A 19,905-nucleotide genomic window follows, 5' to 3' on the forward strand; every position below is an offset into this window, starting at 1 on the left:
CGGCGAGCGAAAGCTCACAATTTGGCAGAAGGCAGCGCCGCAGGAGGGCGGACTGGAGTTACTAAGTTAAGTACAAAAGCCGAGTTCCCGGCTTTTTCGCAACTTATTGAGGGGATCCTCATTCGGGCCTGATGGAAAGAAACAGAGATTTAACCCTGGCCACGCTAAAACGAAATCGTGCGGCGAATTAAAAGGTGAGTTTAAAGAAATACAGTTAGACTCCACGTCTTTAATTTCTCGCGAGTTTTAGAGCCCCCGTTTCTGAACAAGTCAGAAGTAATCACATCAGGGGATGGAGATGGATGTACCGTTGGACAAAAGGAATAGGCTTGCACGCCCCCCTTAATCATTTACTATATTTTGTTCACCTTTTACCTTCCCACAGTTGCACAGTTATTTTTTTTTCTTGCCTTTGTCTTCTTTCTTCTTCATTCTCGTCTCTCTTACATCATTGACAAAATTCAGGAATGTCCAGGAATAAAATACCACCAGTAAATAAAAAAATAATAAAGGTGGGTTTACAGATGTTTGGAATAAGCGTGGCTTTAATAAATAATCCTTTATTAGTCTAATGGCAGTAACAATTACTATATTGCTTTATTACCATTAAAAATCGTTTGGCAGTAAAACAAAACGCTGTTCTGCGATTTCACAGAGTGGTTATGATTTGTGCACGTTGCAAATAATAGTCAGGTCGTACTGCGCTCTTTTGTGCCATCTAGTGACAGATGTTCTGTGAAGATCCGTATCTCTTCATGCTAGGGGAGATGCAGGACTGGCTCGCTGAAGCCCTGCGTTTCTGGGCTGACGTCACGGGCGACGACATTGTGGGCGTGGCGTCAAGGGAAAACATGCCTGCGTCCACAATAACCTTACCTCATACCCTGAATGTAACCCCAATCAGCTCAGTGTAGCGTAGTGGGACTTGTGATGTTTGTGACGTGTTTTTTTTAAGACAAATATTTACACTATTTCATTCGATTTAAAACGTTTCTTAAAGGAAGTGAAGAATAGCTCTCTCTTCTCTTAAGAGATCTTAAGATGGCCAGTACCGGTAACAAGTTATATTTCTTCTAAAACTGGGAAACACGTTTATAAAATACCAAATAAGTTTAGAGGACATCCATTTTCTAACTGTTTCTTCCAATTCAGGGTCGCAGGGGAACCGGAACCTATCCTGACAAGAAGCACCATATCCAATCCTTTTTATTTTCCAAAAACGTAGCATGTAACTCCACCATTAAGGAACACTGCACAAACATCACAAATTCTTTCAGTAGTAGTAGCTGCTTTCGAGTCTTGTGGAAATGATAACCGGTGACTAGTCGCAAACCTCCCAAGAGGACACAGGCACGTGGCTCTCCCCCAGAAATTGATCACCAGAATGTTTGCGTTGTGGAGCACCGGTTCTGCGTTGTAGGACTGAAATCTGGATCACTGGACTGTCCCTTTGAGTGGTCTGGAGAGGAACTGGAGCCTCTACCCAAATACTGGTACATTAAGAGATTCTGCAAAGGGAATTCTGGGTGTTGACGCATCTTTTCAAAGAGCCCATAGCCAGTAAACCCTGGAGACTGATGTGAAGTCCTCTCACTGGCTCGCCCCAGACAGTCTTGATGTGGTGTTGGGGGGGGGAGTTGGGCCATCATGAGAAAGTGTTACATTATTAACCTGCAACAGCATGGTTATTGTGGGCTGGGGTAAAAATACCACAAGCCACTACCACCACCTAGCACTTTTAGTCAGGTTTAAGGTTTGTGCACTACCACTAAGCACAACCTGCCAGAGTTGGGTTTGGCCTTTTTGTTGATAGACACATTTTGCAAGCTGTACCATTCTTTAGAAAGACCCCCGATTTAAACCCAAAGCATATCAAGATTTTGTATCATGAGGACAAATATGGTATACTTGGCATGAGAAAATATAAAACACTAAATTGCCAGTCAACAGATCAAAGGAGAGAAGACCAAGACTGTTCGGCACTTAATAGCCCACTGATCCAAGGATCTCTTCCAGATGTTTCTTGAAAGATGCCACAGTTTCGGCTTCATCCTTGTGGCTGGGCACACACAACTCCGCGGGAGAAGATGTGGCTCCTGTTCTCATTTTTAAACATACTTTCGCATAGTTTCCACTGGTGTCCTGTGCTTCCCGTTTCACCCTTCATTTTAAAGAACCCCTCTGTGAAAAGGAACGGGGAGAGGAAGTAGACTGCAAAGTTTTTTCCCCTCTTTTCCACGCAAGAATCCTAAGGTGGTGGCAAAATGCCATAGATTCCCACCATAGGTTTCCCTTTTGATACCCTTGGAATTTAAATAGTAAGAGCCAGTGAATTCAACATCCTGGGAAGGAAGAAATAAATCATAGTTTTATAACTTAGTTTCCTAAAGTCAATATCTGTACCTTTGGAAACTCACCAGTGTGACAAAAATGCCCATACCCAGTCCAATTATATAAGTGGAAAAACAGGCACGCCACTCCATAGTTTCTTTGATTTATTATCATATTTGTTACAGATCTGCAATGATGTTTCTTTAGCAATAACTCTTCCAGCTATCAAGTACAGTAGGTATACTTATGCTTACAACGTGTAAATAAGAGGTGGAAAAACAACCAAAGAAAACTGAAAGACTTCCAAATATGGAAGAAATTGCAACACTGGAACTGTATCATTAGCTTCAGTCTCTATGGCAGAAGCTGTACATTGGAACAACTTAGAGGTCATCATTACTCTCCTAGAAAGTTTTTAAAAAGACCCCCTCACCGAGTCGTCTCAGTTCTTAAGCAGCAGTGAGAGCCTCTTCCTAACATTGGCATGCAGCTGAAGAGGGAAGATATAGCACTACTACAACTTAATTTTTCACTGTGCCAAAAGAAGTCTAATGTGTATAGGGAGCATGCTTCAATAACTGAAGTAGATACCCATCTTTCTGGGCCAAGCCAGCACCAATAAGTTTCTTGCCTCTTTGACTGAAGCAGTGGGTGTTAGACCCGTGGATGTGCCAGGGCCACGAGATTTGATTGATCACATCATCTTAGCACAAGGCATCTTTTTCCAAGGCCGCTGAAATAGGCAAACTCCCACAAGATTATTGAGGGGGAGATTCTTTTTTCAAAAGAAATGTATGAGTTAGTGTACTGTTCTACAACTTAAGTCAGTTGAAGCAGGAAGAATAGCAATAGGGAAACCAAACGAGCAAGATCAACCGATGGGCCTTGTTTTGTTTGGAACCTTATGTTCTTAAAAACAGTTACCAGCAAGAGGAGGCCTAGTGGCCTATCTAGCCTGTTTGGGAGTTATTAGTTAATTGATCCAACCTCTTGGACCATGTGGGTAGCTAGTAGTTTTAGCTTTCACAACCCAAAGCAATGTGCAAATTATATTATATGGGCATCTGGCCGTACACAAAACTTACAGCACCACATTTTGCCAGGTGGATTCCCATTCGGTTGCTAACCAGGACTGACCCTGCTTAAATTCCATGATCTGAGGAGATCAGGCGTGTTCAAGGTGCTTTTGAGTGCTTGCACTTGCATTCATTGAAACAAGGCAGTAGTAAATAAAAGCCTTCTTTCAACTGAGTTTACATCAGGAAATAGTTCTCAGTCTGCAAGAGCAAGTCTATGTCCATGAATAAACTCAAGACCGCTCCCCTTGCACTGGGCAAGACAAAAAGCCAAACATGAAGTATAGAACTCCCTAGATAACACTCAACCACTTTGGCCCCATGGACCGCCTTTCCCTGCTATTGTCAACATGAGACCCAAGAGTAACAGCTGTGTGAAGACATAAAATCACAGAGCTTTGTTTGGAACTGGTTGAGAGCTGATTCATGGCCATGAAACGTATTGGTGAGGCAGACCATGGAAAAAGAACAGCGATTAAAGAAGGAACCTGTAGGGCCAGGCCTCTTTGCATCACAACATTCTATATATTTGCTGTACAAAACAGGAGGCCATCCTCTCGCCTCAAATTAGGTACAATTTACAGCGGAAGTTCCCAGCCCTGATCCTGAGGAAACCCACACATCACATGCCCGCTGAGCCCATTATTTGAATTAGCACATCCTATGATTGGAACCTTTGCTGCGTTTCTGCTTAATTTGTAGATCTTACATTATGTCTAAAATCCAATATCCCACTAAATTTAGGAACTGAAAGGATTTAGAGTTCAAATTAATTCCACCATTGAATTAAGGACCCAATTGTGTAACAGAGCTCAGCTATAATAAAAGCTGCTGGGCTGTGCCCCCACTCCAATGCTGGGAGTCCCCAATGTACAGGATGCATATCATCTTAATGCCATTGAGTAGTGTTTGCAAACAGAATGGCAGGGGGAAAAAATTCCCCCATTCTGATTTTCACCACTATTTTTAATGCTGGCAAAGTGATATCTGCATAATCATATTACACGTGTTCCCTCCTCCAAAAACAAAGCAGAGGAGTTATATTCATAAAAATGCAGTGGAAGCAAATTGTATCCACTTACTTTATGATTTTTATAATATACATTTATAAAAACAGGCAATGATTGTGTCAATGCTTTACAGTGTCTGGCAGTTTACAGTGACTGCAGGCAGAGGTGTTAGGAGTTGGAAGAAGACTGAAAATGACCTCAAGTGTGAAAAGATCCAGTGGATGTTGGTCACAGTTTGGAGAACCCAATACTCCAAGAAGGGTTTTCCTAATTACTTCCAGCTACAGTGCAATAAAACAGTCATCCTGTAAAATACCTGCCAGGTCTGTTTACAATGACTACACCTTCCGAGGACAGACTAACTCCGTGGATCCAAGTGCCTCAGGACAGGAAGCTTTTCTCCATCTCATTTCATCAAACACCGCAGCCTGTCCAGTGGAACTCAGACCTATAAGGTCACTGTAGGTATATAAAATAGAACTTATTTAATAAAACTAGTTCATACTCTGCACCTTACATCCTTCCATAAATTGATGGAATCATTATGTAACATGAAGGTCCTTCATGTTTTGCTCTATATGTTTAACGGGGTAGATACATTCAGGATTAGGACTATCAGAAGAAAATATTCTCCACGGTGGACTGAGAAAGGAGCTACAAAATTGCCACTCTACACAAAGACCAGGAGTGGTTTGTGACTTAACATTTTAAGTGAGATTTGAACAATAGGAACTTTCCCAACATGTCAGCATTCTCTAGCACAGTGTTAGCACCAGTCTGCTTGCAGTGCCTCATAGGAAGATCTTCCACTTGAGGTCAAGGTAACCTTAAATCGCCACACTCGCTGGCATTTTTTTTTTAAATCAGTGCCAATAATGCCTTTATGTGTTTTCCAGGAAAGTGCGATTTCTCCATGGAAAGACAGTGGAGAACATCGTATTTGACACAGAGGTGTGCAACAGCTCAAAATTACAAAGTGCACCATTTTCTTTCAGACTCTGTACACACTGAAACCTGTGTCAAGCATCCCTCTCTGTAAAGTCAACCTCTGCTAAAACCTTTCCTATAATACACCTCACACATTCAGTCCTAACTTCATGGAGTGCAATGCAGCATTTGTATAAAAATAACTTTAACATATACAAATTTAAAAATCCAAAAGGCGTTCCCCTAAAGCTGGTATCAACACAAGATACATGCACTCGGCAGCAGCCAATGTCCAAAGCAACTAGCTAACGTCCCCCACCCTCCATAGCACGTACGGTACACCACACGCCCACAACATTCAATGTCTTGGGTCCTTTCATTCCAATCCACTGGGATGCCGAGATCCTTCAGCTGGCAAGGGTTTCTTCATTAGTAACTCAGGATAGAAGTTCTCAACACGCATCGGCGAGGAGGGGGGTGCTTTCGGAATGGGGAATCACAATTGCCAGGAGTCCGCGGGGCAGCCCACCTTGGTGACTGTTCGTCCTTTTTGAGAAAGGATAGAGGAACCGTCGTCTGCCCAGCTGCCTCTGTACGGTCGAGCACGTCAAGTCCACTCGTCTCCAGCGAACGCCAGGGCGAGTCCTGCCTCTGACCCCATCCGCCGTCATGCGGCGGCGCACAGAGAGGCGCCCCCTAGCTTCTGCAGGGGCGCTCCTCCTCTTGGCCCGCCCTCACAGCGCCCGTGCGCTGCTCTGGGAGGGGAGAGGACAGCGGCCCTACAGGAAGGCGTCGTCAGCAGGGGGCACGTAGGAGAAGCCTGGGAAGGCACCTGCTGCCTCCCGCACGCTGCTGGTTACCAGGATACTGTCCGTGTTGCCAAGGGAACCAGGCACGGGCAGGTGGGTGAACTCGGGGTCAAAGTGTCGAAGGTCAGTGGGGCCGGACTGTAAAATGAAACAAGAGCCCATGTCCAGATACCCGATACACAATTCTGCCCACAGCTTTACAACTGTAAAAAACAATGTATTTCAAGCCCTACAAATGGGCAATAAAATATGGTAGTTTGTTACTACCTCAAAGTAGAGTGTACATGGGTACTGCAAACAACTCTACAGTAGGACTAAAAAACATCTTAGGTTTCAATGGGAAGTATTTTTTCCAACACTTAGAATGAATAATCAGTGGTGCATGGCTAAGATGAACAAGAGTAGTTGCAGATTTTTTTACTTCAGTCTAAAGAAAAACACCACAGAAATAGCAACTGTTTCCTCCAAAATGGTACTCACCACAGCTGGGATGAAGGGAGGGGTGATTTTCTTTGCCACAAGGTCATCCCAGTTTATCGGGGAAAAGAAGGCATGAGACTTGAGTTCCAACTGTGAAGAGAGAAAAATAAATTGACCTATTGAAACAAACACAGTAGTGTCTTTACATTACATTTTCAACTTAAGAGAAACTTAAAATAGAACACTTTGCATGAGCAGTTATCAAATTACCATCCAGAAATTTTTCAAAGCCTAAGATACATTGGCATTTCACTACTAATGGCTGTTTTACTACAACACACAGTTCTTGTGTGTTAAGGCTTAAGATGTAATGCTTTTGTGCATTTATAAAACGTTAGTTGTAAACTGAAGCTCATAGCTTTTTCATTTGCTGCTAAATATGACAATGGGATCCTGGAGTCTGGAGAGCGGGTCCCATCTGGACGAGTGTGCGTGTGCACAGTGCGACAGAGGGAGCGTGGGTGTGAAAAGTGTGATGTGTGTGCGTCTGTCACTGGAGTGCTCCTGCAGTGTCAGATGTGCTGTGCTTACAAAGTCATCCCTGGCCCCCAGTCTGCGTCTGCGGTCCTTCTGCAGCAGGCCCTCCAGCAGCTCTCGGCCTGCATTGGACACGTTGGGCTTCAGCACCAGGCTCTTGTGCAGGATGTTGTTGTACATCTCCGCCGTGTTGCGGCTGTAAAACGGAGGCTGAGGAAAGAGAGGGAGAGGAGTAACAGTCAGTTGCAACCCAGCAGCCCTCTGATGGCAGAAAGCTCATTTTACAAATAAACTGCTGACAATATCGATCATGGAAAGACAACTCATGATGGCCTCATTCCTGGTTTTAATGCCAAAACAGGGGCGTCTGCATGTATACATACAGATAATCTTACAGATTATTTTAGCAGATAAACAATATCAAAAGTTACATACATACAATGTAGATAAGTTACACTGCATCCAAATAGAAGGAACAATTGTCAAACTGGGTTAAACGCTATTATTCGTAATACTGCAAAATTTTAATAAAGAGGTTCATAGCCGACACGCAAACACACAGGAAGATATACAAAAAGTTTTGGAATACACATGAGCTCACATTGTCTTGATACAAGAGGCACACACAAAGCAATACTCACCAGTCCATACAGCATTTCATACAGCACAGAACCCAGGCACCACCAGTCCACAGTACGGTCGTAGGCTTGCTTCTGCAGAACTTCAGGTGCCAAATACTGTCGGAAAAGCAGATGCAGACTTTTTGAATGGCAGTAAAAAGCAAAAAACCCCAAGCAAAACAGACAACTGCACTGTTCTGCAACACAGCTGCACGGTAAAACACCAATAACTCTTTTCTAGTGAGCTGAACTTGTTAGAAGGCAATAACTCAGCGTGAACTTCATTGAGTTAGCCATTTTCTAAGTGTTTATAAAGCACAGTATAAACAAACATGTGGTAAGCTTTGTTTACATTTCTCATTTAAGATCTTAAAGCCACCTTGAATGTATAACAAGTCAAGGATTTGGCCAAAGCTCTGTAGGACCTGACACTACCTGAACGTGCCAAATCTTTGATCTGATCCTCCTGAACGGATCTCTCGGTGCCTCTCAGTCTCACCTCTGGGGTTCCACAGAAGGTAGACGTGGTCCCATTGGGGTCAAGCCCTTCCTTGCAGAGCCCAAAGTCTGTCAGCACAATGTGGCCTTGCGAGTCCAATAGAATGTTTTCTGGTTTCAGGTCTCTGAATGAGAAAAAGGCTTCCGTTACTCCAAAACACTCACATATGAAAGTAGTGATGCAATAACCTCAAAATGAATCAAGTATCATAACATGCCTGTAGAGCTAGTTACGTGTTCCCTTTGCATTTATTCTCCTTGTTCAAATCATTCTGACTGGAGTCTAACCACGCATAGTCCACAACTAACCTGTCCTTGCTTTTTTTATATCCGATTTCCTGCTATATTGAGTTCATCTTTAACACCCGATTGTCAAAGGCTAATTTTCACTACATCATGCTACAGTGGCATGGACCACTTGTTCAAGTTACAACCATTGCAAAAAAACTGCAACATGTAGCCCATCAGAATCACCGAGACCTAAACCTGCAACAGAGAGCACTGATGTGCGACGGTATCGAAGCAGCTGTGTGTCTCCTGGCTGCGTTTTCAGTAGCCCTGGGCCAGGCAGTCCTACCTGTAGACAATGTGCAGGGAGTGAAGGTAGCCCAGGGCGCTGGCCATCTCAGCAGCATAGAACCGGGCGCGTGGCTCCAGGAACACCCTCTCTCGCTGCAGGTGGTAGAAGAGCTGAGAGAAAGAGAGAGGGGGTGGCTGTTACAAACCCACGGCTGCATCACAACAGTCCAAATCCACCCCTAACACACACTACAGCTGAGTGATGACTCAGTCGCACTCCCCGATCTGCCCAGGAGGAGGAGGAGGAGGAGGAGGAGGAGGAGGAGGAGGTGGGGGAAGGGAGGATGCAGTCTCTCTAGGAAGCACTGGATGCCAAGAAGCTCAAACTGTTTTTCCCCAGATCTCTCTTGAAAGACATCCCTCAGTTCTCTCACAGGGACATTTACCATTTTAATTAAAGAAGTAAATGCACTACAAAAGCATGCCAAGGTCTTCAGATCCGCCGAGGCTGGGCTGCGGAGGTGTGCGCTAAAGGCTGCCAGTACTCGCTGTGTGGGCAAACACGGCAACAAGACCGAAACAAAATGTCACGTGTCCCAGCACGCACATTTCAAGATCCACAGGCCTCAGACAACATCCTCCAATAAGTTTACTCCGGTAGGCTTTGTTTTCATTTCTCATTTTGGATCCTAAAGCCAACTTGAATGTTCAAATACAACCACGCGTTGATTTCCAAGTCTGCAAGTACCGATGGCAGCAGTGTTGGTGCCTACCTCGCCCCCATTGACATAGTCCAGCACGAAGTACAGCTTGTCGGTGGTCTGGAAGGAGTAGTGCAGCCCCACGAGGAAAGGGTGCTTCAGGTTCTTCAAGAGGACACTGCGTTCGGCCATGATGTGCTTTTGCTGTAGCAGACAGGGAGCAACATAGCAATAGTATAGCATTATTAGCAACAAAAGCAGACACGTGTAGTCAGTCAGCTTCAAGCCCAATCAGTGAAGGGCCATCTATAGAGATGGCCTCAGGGTCACAGAGAGCCGTTATAGCTTCAGTAATAAAATGCATCTGGCTACCAAACGGCAGGCCAGAGTCCACAACACACATCACTATCCTGCTGCAGGATTCCCACAGACTATCCTGCTCCTTATTTATTTGCAAATACAGAAACACAGCTGGAACTCACTTCTTTTTTCTTCAGGATGATTTTCTTCTGCAGCACCTTGACAGCGTAGTACTTGGCACTCTCCTTGTGCCTCGCCAGCAGAACCTGCAGTGGACAGGCAGAGCAGGAGAGCCTCAGCACCCATTCCGGGAATGGCCAACAGCCCTGTACACCGGGGGAGAGCGATCGCCCCGACCACTGCATTTCTTAAGTTACTTCATCTCCAGGCTCCGAGCCCGAAGAACAACTTGCAAAAGTTGTGACTGACAAGTAGCTTGTTGGCTCAGTTCAGAAATCATTTAAGCTATGAGCTCAGCTGCCAAGACAACCAGCAGGGTTGTAGTGCCCAGCACCAGGTTTGGGAAAGTCCATTGTACACCACGTTTTAACCGACAAAGGAGTAAAGGTAGCCTGCAGTGTTTTTATTGACCACTGAGATAAATGTAAGTGACCCTTCGCTGTGGTTTCTCTGTTCTAACCTGAAATGCAGCCTGTAAGCGTCAAAGCTCTACTATTCTCCATTAAACAAATTATCTTCTAAACGGGTTTGAATACACAACGAAAGACGTCTGGCTTCCCTTCATTCAATTACTGCTAATATAAATTAAAAATTCAGATTTCTCCATTTAAATCTACGGAATAAGCTCATCGAAACAACGGAAAAAAGTGATGACTGGTTACCTTTCCGAAACTGCCTTTCCCGATGATTTTCAGGTAGTCAAAATCAGACGGTTTAACCCTGAAAGAAATAAAAAAACAGATCGGGTGATCAGTTTATCAGTCAGGCGCTCTAATTGGCAGAGTCATGATTTCGGGGAGCAGAGTCCGAAGACTTACTGGGTCTCTTCCGCCAGCGAGCTTCTGGGGGAATTCAGGCACACCTAGGAGACGAGCAGAAGGGACGAAATATTAAACTTCCCGCTTCCGTGACGATAAAAGTATTTTTTTTTTTTATTGAGGGTAAGTACTTACCGGAGTGGAGCCGCTCTCCAATTCCGTTTCCTCATTCTGATTTTCGTCGATTTTCAGGAATACTCTGACATCCGAGCTGGGGGAAAAAAGTTTGAACAGGAAGCATACTACTCTTCTGAAATATCGTTTCAAAAATCTTTTGAGTTACATTTTCCACTAAAACCTGATCTATAAGCACCGTGAGTCATAGTCCATGAGTTTATTTTAAGGAATCTAATTTGCTATACTTGAAAGTTCTTTGTAGGGAGTCATTGTCTCCGAGTCCTTGAAAATTGGAGAGTACCCTCAGCGTGCGATAAATTCAGCTGCGAGGACAATGCAGACTGGCCGCTAGATGGCGCTGGTGTAACACGGTTTGTTTATTCTACCGGAGCAATTAAAACGCACAATCAAAAGATTAAAAAGGCTAAGCCTTCTGGGAGATTAAAACGATTAAAGTTACGTGTTCTTTCATATAGTATAAATATACCAAAGGCATTGTTTAAAATGTCCAAGATAAGTCTCGCAAAACATTTTTAGAAAAAGTAAAATACGTCTTCCATTGTAAAAGTACATTTCAATTTAGTGAAATATATTTTTTTTGTAAGATGTTACTCAGCTCTAGTCAGTGTGATGGCTGTACAAAAAGACCATTACGTGTTTTGCAAGAGTAATAAAAGAATTGTGGCTTTTGTCATTACAGCCAAGCCAAATCTGGCTGGAGATGCGTTTCTCACATCCGTGGTGTGGCGCCGATGCCTCTCACACCGCAGTGATAACGTGAAAAGCGTGTCTGAGTCATTCCTGGAGTAGGCAATTATTCATATGCAAAGGCATGAGATTGCAGGACATTAGATGGCTGCCCACGCTGCAAGGAACGCGGAGCCCTCCAAGACGATACGAAGCGTGTTAAGTCACACCTCTGCTGGAGACGAGACTCCCATACAAGAACCGCGCACTGAGCTCCTTGCTGTGAGACCAGCGCGGACTCGCGGTGCTACACGACCCGACCGCCCTCTTCCTTTCGGATTACGGTCAAGATGTGGGATTTAAGGGCTCTAGCGTGATCTGTTTTCCATTGAGCCACACGGCAGTGAGGAGGAGGGAGCGCAGGAAAAAAAAAAATCAGAGGTGGTGTCAGCCGGGGCAGGTTTAGAAAAGGACTCACCATCTGCTCTAACAAGGGCAGACGGAAGAGAAACGAATAGGGGGGGATAATATACGCAGCACAGGAGAGACGGGATCCCGGTTATGAAAACACATTTATTTTACGGTATACCCATCTTGTGACGGCGCTATTGGAAGCAATGCCGAAACATTTCACCTAACCCTAAAGTACTAATCCTGTGACCGGGCTCTGAAATCACGAACTGGCTGACCCACTAAACCAAGGCGGTCAGTGGTCAGTCGGATTAATGCTCTCTGGTCTACAAAGTAAAAGATCCAGAACTGCGACTTTCTTCTTTCTTTGGGTTGATGCCTTCTATATTTTCTGTACATCTATCGTATTGCCTCGTTGTTGTTTTTTTATCTCGACTAACAGACCGGGTACCTAGAACTTTCTTGGAAAACGCATACTGCAGCGGAATCAGTACTTTATCTTCGCCCTGGGAGAAGAAAAATGTATCTGCAGCAAGGGGTGCTTATTTAAGAATGACGACTGAGATCAGTGACAGGTGAAGTCTATTTCCTCCCAGAGCTTTGCTCTCAAGCAGCAGGTTAACCTGCGTGGGTGTTAACAGAGATTAGGCTAAACCTTGATGCTATTCACAGCCTGACCAACCCCGTGGGCAAAATGACACTTTTGGACACAGGAATGTGCTGTTCTACTATACGATTCAGAGTCTCAGCACTCGTCTAGTACAGAGATCCCACTCATAGTAAGAAACATCTTACATAATAATGCACGCCGTGTGAAGAAAATACAGCAGAATCCGCTCTGTTTACCTCTGTACTACTGTATATGGCTTTTTAAACACGGTACATGAAACAAAGTACATTAAGACAAATACACTGCTGGAGCGGGGATCTCTGGTCACACCTGCCGTTAACAGTCGTCTTGTTTTGCACAGTTTTGGGCCCAGCACCCCGCTCTGCTCAAGTCGACTGACAGGACGCAGGATACGCCCCCAAACCGCGGGACTCGGACCCCGACACTTACTGTTGACAGATGTGCGGGTTGGACACCAGCTTCTGGATGAAGTCGTTCAAGCCCATCTTCCTCTCCTTGATGAAGGCTGCGAGACAAAGGAGGCGTATTCGTCAGCGGGGAAATCCGAGACATAGCAACCTGCCCAAACGTCACTGCTTTTTTAAAGAGACCGGGTGGGGGGACTGGGGTTCCTCGCTTTCCTGTATACACTGTATGTACTGTAGGAGGACCAGAAAACGCCCGGATCTTCTCCGGTGTCGCCCCTAGCTCAGGGTTGTTCAAATTCGGCGGTCATGTTTCACTCCCTAGATCGTTTATCGCCGCTCCGAAGGCGGCTTTAAGACAGCGCAATACCACCAACTTGCCGTTTTCCGCGACATACACAGTAGTACAGCACCTACTATTTAATTAAGATACTTAGTAATGCACAGTTCCCGTACAGGAAGCCCTCTTATTGGAATTAAAGCGAACTGCAAAAGTCAAAATTAGGAACCTGACGTACACAGCAGTTCATTTTTAAAATGTATCCAGATAATCTACATCCGAATTTGTTTCCCCCCACCGCCTAAACAAATATTTGCCATTATTGTAGAACTGTACATTTCTTCCTATATTCCGCGCTCTGTCGGTTGATTTCAAAAACAAGGAAGGGAATTCAAACAGATACAAAACTTTCATTCACACCCCAATAATTCTGCGAAGCAAACGGAGATCAATACTTTCCAAAACAAGTTGCATAAACACGCCCGAGGGGACTCAATCGGTATTTCTGCAGAAGCCACTCAAATTGCCACTATCAATTTAACGCGAATGAATGAGCAGCGCAGAGAAAAATATTGAAACTTTCTTTTTCAGTTCGGAACAGTCGGGTGCCCACGAAACGTCTCCAGTCCGCATTGTTCTGTCACAAATACTTCTCTTGCATTCTCCGGAGGTTTTATTTCTCAGCAGAGTACCGAGTATATACATTTTAACGAAACCCGTGTTTAACGTCCCTCATTAAAGCAATTTGTAAGTAGCGGGACCACGGGACATTCAATACCCATTTTATTCAACAGGTGCAGAGCCTCTACAAACAGTTCGTATTTTCACAGGACACGCCAATGTTATAATAGTGCCCAGCTTTAAGCAGGCACTGATACTTCCCACTTGCAATTAAAAACAACTTGTAAAGATTTACATGAACGTTCATTTCAGTGGGGGCAATAGCTCAGCACACTGAATTCGTCCCTTCGACCGAGTAAGGAATTACAGCGGTGCAGAGGAACCGGGAAATAAACTTTAAAATTCCATACCAGTAAGGAAAGCTACCAATCCCCTCATTTTGGAGTAGGTCAAGTCGCAGCCAGCTTCAGTAACAGCCATCTCGGGTAAATCCAAAGGAAATACTTATAGAGGGTCGCGGAATCAGACTGGAGTTTGTACACAGAGTGGCTCGCTTTCTCTACCGTTGCAAACTGCTGTGTCCTGTTCCGAAGAGCCTTCATGCAACTCAGCTCAGCTGATGTCTGTACGATACTAAGGTCGGCAGCGCACCCGAAGGGCTGCTTTATATGGGACACGTGGGTAAGGCAGGAGCCCTGACATCATCATTGTCGCCCTGGAAACTAGTTACAGTGGGCCTGCACTGTGACGTCACGGGACTCCGCAGAATCCCTGCCTCTTTCCGGTGAGCAGTAGGATGAGTGACAGCCGACTTGATTCATTTTATCAATGGAAAGATACCGAGACCCATAATCTGTGTGGGGTGAGGGGATTATTTCAGACACTGATTTCGAGAGATGGCAGATGCATTTACTTTCTCGGAAGATGAACGTGGAGACCAGTGCCAGTTCCTATACACCTTAGTCGAAAATCGATCATTTTCAAAAATTGATTAATAAAAGAAAAACGGATCGCAACATACATTAAAATAAATATATTTTCACTGGTTATTTTTACTACCGGTTGACAAACGCTATTGTATGTCTTGTAATCGGTTGAAATACCCCAAACTCACTCCCACTGTTAGAAATCTTCATGAATACCGTAATTATTGCTGTAACTGGGTCTGAAGATATACGCGAATACACGTAACAACTCAAGTGGCCTTCGGATGTTTTGGATACAGTGCAGAATTTGTCAAACTTCTGTGAAGTTATCAAAGCGACGTTAGACAAGAAAGCACACTGAATCAGCCCACCCCAAAAAGCTTTTTTTGCACGTCTTTCTAACCTCTGTAGCAAGCGCTTCTTTTAAATTTTCTAAAATCAGTGTCAAACGACCTTAAAGTTTGCAATAAATCATATGCCCAATATCTAGTTTGGACGACGCGTGCTTGAATTTTTCATTTGACATGACTTGATCCTAAATGTTTAACCAGCGCATATTCAGCGCCTGACATTAATGAGAGTGGGCAGTGCATTCATAAAAGGGATTTAGACTTAAGAATCTTTTCTAGTTTGGATCTTGTGCACAAGGATTTGCCTATTGTTTTCATTATTTCAGAACGACATGCGCGAGATTTCTCAAGACTCAACTACAGTACCATGTACTGTTACATATGAGCTGTTGTCATAGACATTGTACTAATCCGTTCAAAAAGCAGATTTTGATCAGACATTATTATTCATCAATTCATCTTTGTGAAACTGTCTTAGAGAAATAATGTTCCTGTGAGATCAGGACTCATCGATATCGAGCCTTAATCACTGTGGTGTTATTAAAATATGCTAAACTGTATGAGTCAAGGTCAGACACTGATGTTGTGTCATATGGGTTATAAGCTCAAGTTACGAACAGTATCACGACCTAAACCAGATCATCTCTCAAAAACCACAGATGTGATCCACTAACCTTCTAAATTATGTAATTGTGTTATAGCACAGAAAGTGAAAGACCACTAAGCCAACTGCAACCAGGACCTAAAGACTAAGAGAATATCACAGCTGGGACAGCTTTACTGGAAGGAAGGAGCCCAGCAAGGCTTGTAAAATACACTCCCCGCCACTCAAAAAAAAAAATCAACAGCATGCACATTAGCACCTCTGTTAAAATCCTCTTCTTTTCCTATTTCTGTGAACATTCAGACTCGGTGACAGTGGGCTAGAGGCACTGATATACCAGTATTCGTTTGCCTATCTGCACTGTGGTGACCTTGGTGAAATTATGATTCATTAAAAAGGCCAGCTGGAAGAGGATAATGCTGGATAATGAAGATGGGCACACATTGCAGCCCGATGTTGGAAAATCCCCTTGTGTAACTTACAACTCGGTGGTGCCAAGTAGGGGAGGTTTCACAGCCTTTCCTCTTTGATTGTCAAAATGAAAGCACAATGTAATAGTTGGGCACCAGACCCGCAGATAAGCTCAAGGGGTTTAAGTCCATGAAGTCCGAAGCATTAATTTATTAAGGACAAAAAACAAAAAGATAGGTCTGCCAGAAAATCATGAAACAAACTTCCTAAACCCTGCCTTGTTCCTGTTGCTTGTCAGGATAGACTCCGGCTCTCCTGCCACCCTGAAGTGGATAAAGCATTCAGGAAATGGACACATTGATGTGAACCATTCATTCCTGGCCTTTTCCCTCTGATATTCTTGAGATGACATTCTGTTGATGTTACCAACAGAGCCAGACCACAGGCATGCACCTGCAGGCTAGATGTAATTATTCCAAGATTCACTCACACAGACTGAGTGTTGAGGATTAATTAGAGAGCCAGCAAAGGCAAAGTGTCAGGCAGGGCTTTTAAATGCCACTCCGCTCCCCAACTAAAGAGGATTTCTGAATGGCAGGATGAGGCAGGCCAGCTGTGGAACAAACTCATTCAATGTGAGAGAGGGAAAGCAGCCAAATGTTCTGCCTATTCACAGGGGTCAAAGGTTCAGCTGCACCTCTGTCCCAGCGGTTCATACACAAAGTAAAATTGACAATTTCCTCCAGATAAATGTAATTGCACTAAGACGAGACATGGAAAACATCTAAGGGATCTTAGAAGCCAGAGGCTGTGACCTGGATTCACGTACAGTGAGAAGTTTTAGGTAAAGTCCTCTGTGGTGTTGGGCTAACGATTACAGTTCTCTTTTTTCACAGCTCAGGTGTGATCACACCCAGTTTATAGAAAAATACAGAAATGTTTAGGTGGAAACTCCCCCTAAACGTGTTCGTAATCCCTTCTAAATGAGAGAAGCTCTGTCAGGGCTGCAGCTCTTAAGAGACAGTTGCACATCCGGGATTCCCCAAACTGTACCTGCACTGATATTGTATTTTTTTCAAGTGGGGGACTTTACCATAAATCTGCCTTCCTTTGGCCTGTCATCTCTGTACGTTATTATGTATTTGAGTGCTTTTCAGGGTGATCATTTTACAGTCCTGCAGACAAAGCACAAGAAAGTAAATCCAATGAACAAATCAAGTTTAAAAACTAGTTTTACTACTACTCTTACTACAACCCCTACTACTACTAATAATGGGGAAAAATCTAGGGCAGACACACACATTGTGTCACAGCATTTTTCTGTTCTGTGGCTTCCCAGTTCAAAGCCTAGCCAGAAAACCACAACCCTTGTCACACCGCATGAAATGGGAGATGTTCAGATAAAGGATTTCACTTAAGTTTTACTGTAGTGAAACTCACTTGTTGAACAGGTAGTTTCTGGGTTGCTTAACTGGCAGGTCTGGCTGCTGCGGCTGCCAAAGAGACCAATATTGTCGACTTTGGACTGTATTTCTCTTTTGAAAGAGCAGAAGTCGTGAAAAACAAGTGAATCAATTAGGCAGCTGTGTTGCCTGGGGAACTAATGGATATGCATTTAATAGCATCATTGTAGCCTGTTTTTGTAAAAAAAAAAAAACGTTCAATGGCATTTCCTTCTTACTGAATTTTCAAACACAGTACTATATCGGAATGCCACAGTGCTGCAGTGGTTAGCATTGGTGCCGTGAAACACTGGGGCTCTGGGTTCTGGGTATGTTCTCTCCTTGTGCACGTGGAGTTCCTCTGGGTGCTCCAGTTTCCTCACACAGTCCATAGACATACTGGTAGGTGAATTGGTTTCTAGTACAACTGGCCCTGGTGGGAGTGTGCACATGTTTGTGTCTGTGCGTGTCCTGCAGTGGAGTGGCCTCCTGTCCAGGGTGTACTCTGCCTTGTGCATGCTGTTGCTGGGATAGACTCATAGACCCCAGGTCCCCTGCGACCCTGAATTGGATAAGATGCTAGAAAATGGGTGGCTGCATCAATCACCAAGTCATAACCTGAGCTGTGCCACTTTGACCTTCAGATTGGTTTCGACCCGTTCTCCTGTGCTTTGCTCTCCTGTGATTCACAGTTTGTTCTCCACCCTTCCAAGGCCGTACAGCTCAGATGTGATGTGTAAAACAGGGGCTCTTGGCCAGGTCTCGGGGTGCTGTTGCCAGCAGCTGTGGAGCAAATTAAAAAGCAGGGCAAGCCCCAGCGGGGCTGTAGAGACAGCTGGTAGGTCCTGGCTTCCCATACGCTGGGGCTGCGCACAATTACGAAAGACCGCTCTGCAGGGGAAGCCTATCCGTCTGCAGGCTGAAGAGGTTGGCCCCCTGTTTTCGCTGCCTTCCCACCAGCACTAAGACCCTCTTCCCTCTGCTGCCTCCACATTCTGCTGTGCTTATCCGCTGTGTGAGGGGCTTCAGGCACTGCCTGTGATTTTACACGTTTCCTGTTCAGGCAACAGTGGACTGAAGAGAGGTGTTCACTCTGCGAGACCCCGCGGGCCCTCAGTCTGCCCTTGCTGTAGTGGAATGTCTTGCTTCAAAAGTCTGAACACGTTTGTGTTTTTTCTACTATGGTCAACCACAGAAACTCTTACGCACAGCGGCCGAGGGGTAGCATCAGAGAAGCTTGCTGTAGCTCTGCTGGATGCACAAGACTTTAACCTGTGACATATCTTTAACCACCCACAGTAACTTCCTCAGACGACGCTCCACGCCCACACATGCATAATTGCCACATCAGATAACATTTAAGTGGTCATGCATTGCCCTTTACATCAAATTGAAGACAGGAAATTAATTTACTTATTTCAACAATGCAGCCCTATTCAAATGAATGGATCTCTTACAGTAAGCAGAAGTAAAGGAACAAAATGTCACAAGGGAATCTGTTTATAGATCTCTGTCAAGCAGCATGATGAATCTCATAAGACATTTTTATCACTAATCATAAACCGATCAGCGTTCATAAATCCAAGCCATAAATAGCCTGTCAATGCAAATGCTTGCCTCTTACTTACAACGGCTCTTGGCTTGATTGTTATTGCAGTGTTCAGTCATTCTCACCATTGAGCCTCCCATGGTGTCGCTTAACCACAGGGATTTTGTTTTTGCAAAGTGGGAACTTCTCTTTTTGACTCTAGGTCCTCTCTGTCTTTAAGAGAAAGCTGAGCTGTCATAGAGCTCTCTAATCCCTGAAAGCAAAACCTGCCATCTGTGCAACACAAGCCTTTGAATTTTGTTGTATCGTTTTCTTAGGTGCTCACACTAGGTATGGCTAAGTTTGGACCCAGTTGACTTGCTTCTCCTGGAACCCCAGTAAAGATAAAGCTCGGTGCTGACAGAGCTACAAGAACTGTGCACCACATCTGTGCTGGAGAAGCCCCCTGAAGAAAACACTGCACTAACATCTGCACCCTGTCTGTGTGAAATAAAATTCTTTCCTTTGAAATCTGCCTGAGCGGCTCTTGCAATAATCCCCGCTGTGTTATTTACTTTTTAACAATTATATGAAGAGCAAGAAACTGGCAGCCATAAAAAAGGATTAGATTTCCACTAATAAAATCTAGGAAGACACTGTGCAGTACAGGGTTGCCACAACAAAACATAACATTCCCCGCTTTGTAATAACTGTGCGCTGGCTTATTTAAAGCTCCTGATCTTGAAG

The 19,905-nt window shown here is 44.3% G+C and overlaps 1 protein-coding gene and 1 long non-coding RNA gene across 2 annotated transcripts; one reads left to right on the top strand and one right to left on the bottom strand.

Annotated features, from left to right (window-relative positions):
- Positions 1-110: 110 nt before the first annotated feature.
- Positions 111-2,650, top strand: LOC148649795 (uncharacterized). Its single transcript, XR_015925934.1, has 2 exons — positions 111-194; positions 1,153-2,650. It is a non-coding gene; the product is annotated as an uncharacterized LOC148649795 (long non-coding RNA).
- LOC148649796 (serine/threonine-protein kinase Sgk1) lies at positions 2,483-14,547 on the bottom strand. Its single transcript, XM_088602950.1, has 13 exons — positions 14,308-14,547; positions 13,022-13,097; positions 10,882-10,957; positions 10,747-10,790; positions 10,591-10,648; positions 9,931-10,014; positions 9,521-9,652; positions 8,806-8,918; positions 8,230-8,353; positions 7,752-7,847; positions 7,165-7,320; positions 6,634-6,723; positions 2,483-6,291 (listed from the first exon to the last, which is right to left on the bottom strand). Exons 1-13 carry the CDS (start codon positions 14,375-14,377, stop codon positions 6,124-6,126), a joined length of 1,287 nt encoding a protein of 428 aa, XP_088459076.1. The 5' UTR covers positions 14,378-14,547; the 3' UTR covers positions 2,483-6,123.
- Positions 14,548-19,905: the final 5,358 nt, after the last annotated feature.

This window comes from Lepisosteus platostomus, chromosome 13 (genome assembly GCF_059453375.1).
Source record: "Lepisosteus platostomus isolate fLepPlt1 chromosome 13, fLepPlt1.hap1, whole genome shotgun sequence".
Classification (NCBI taxonomy): Eukaryota; Metazoa; Chordata; class Actinopteri; order Semionotiformes; family Lepisosteidae; genus Lepisosteus; species Lepisosteus platostomus.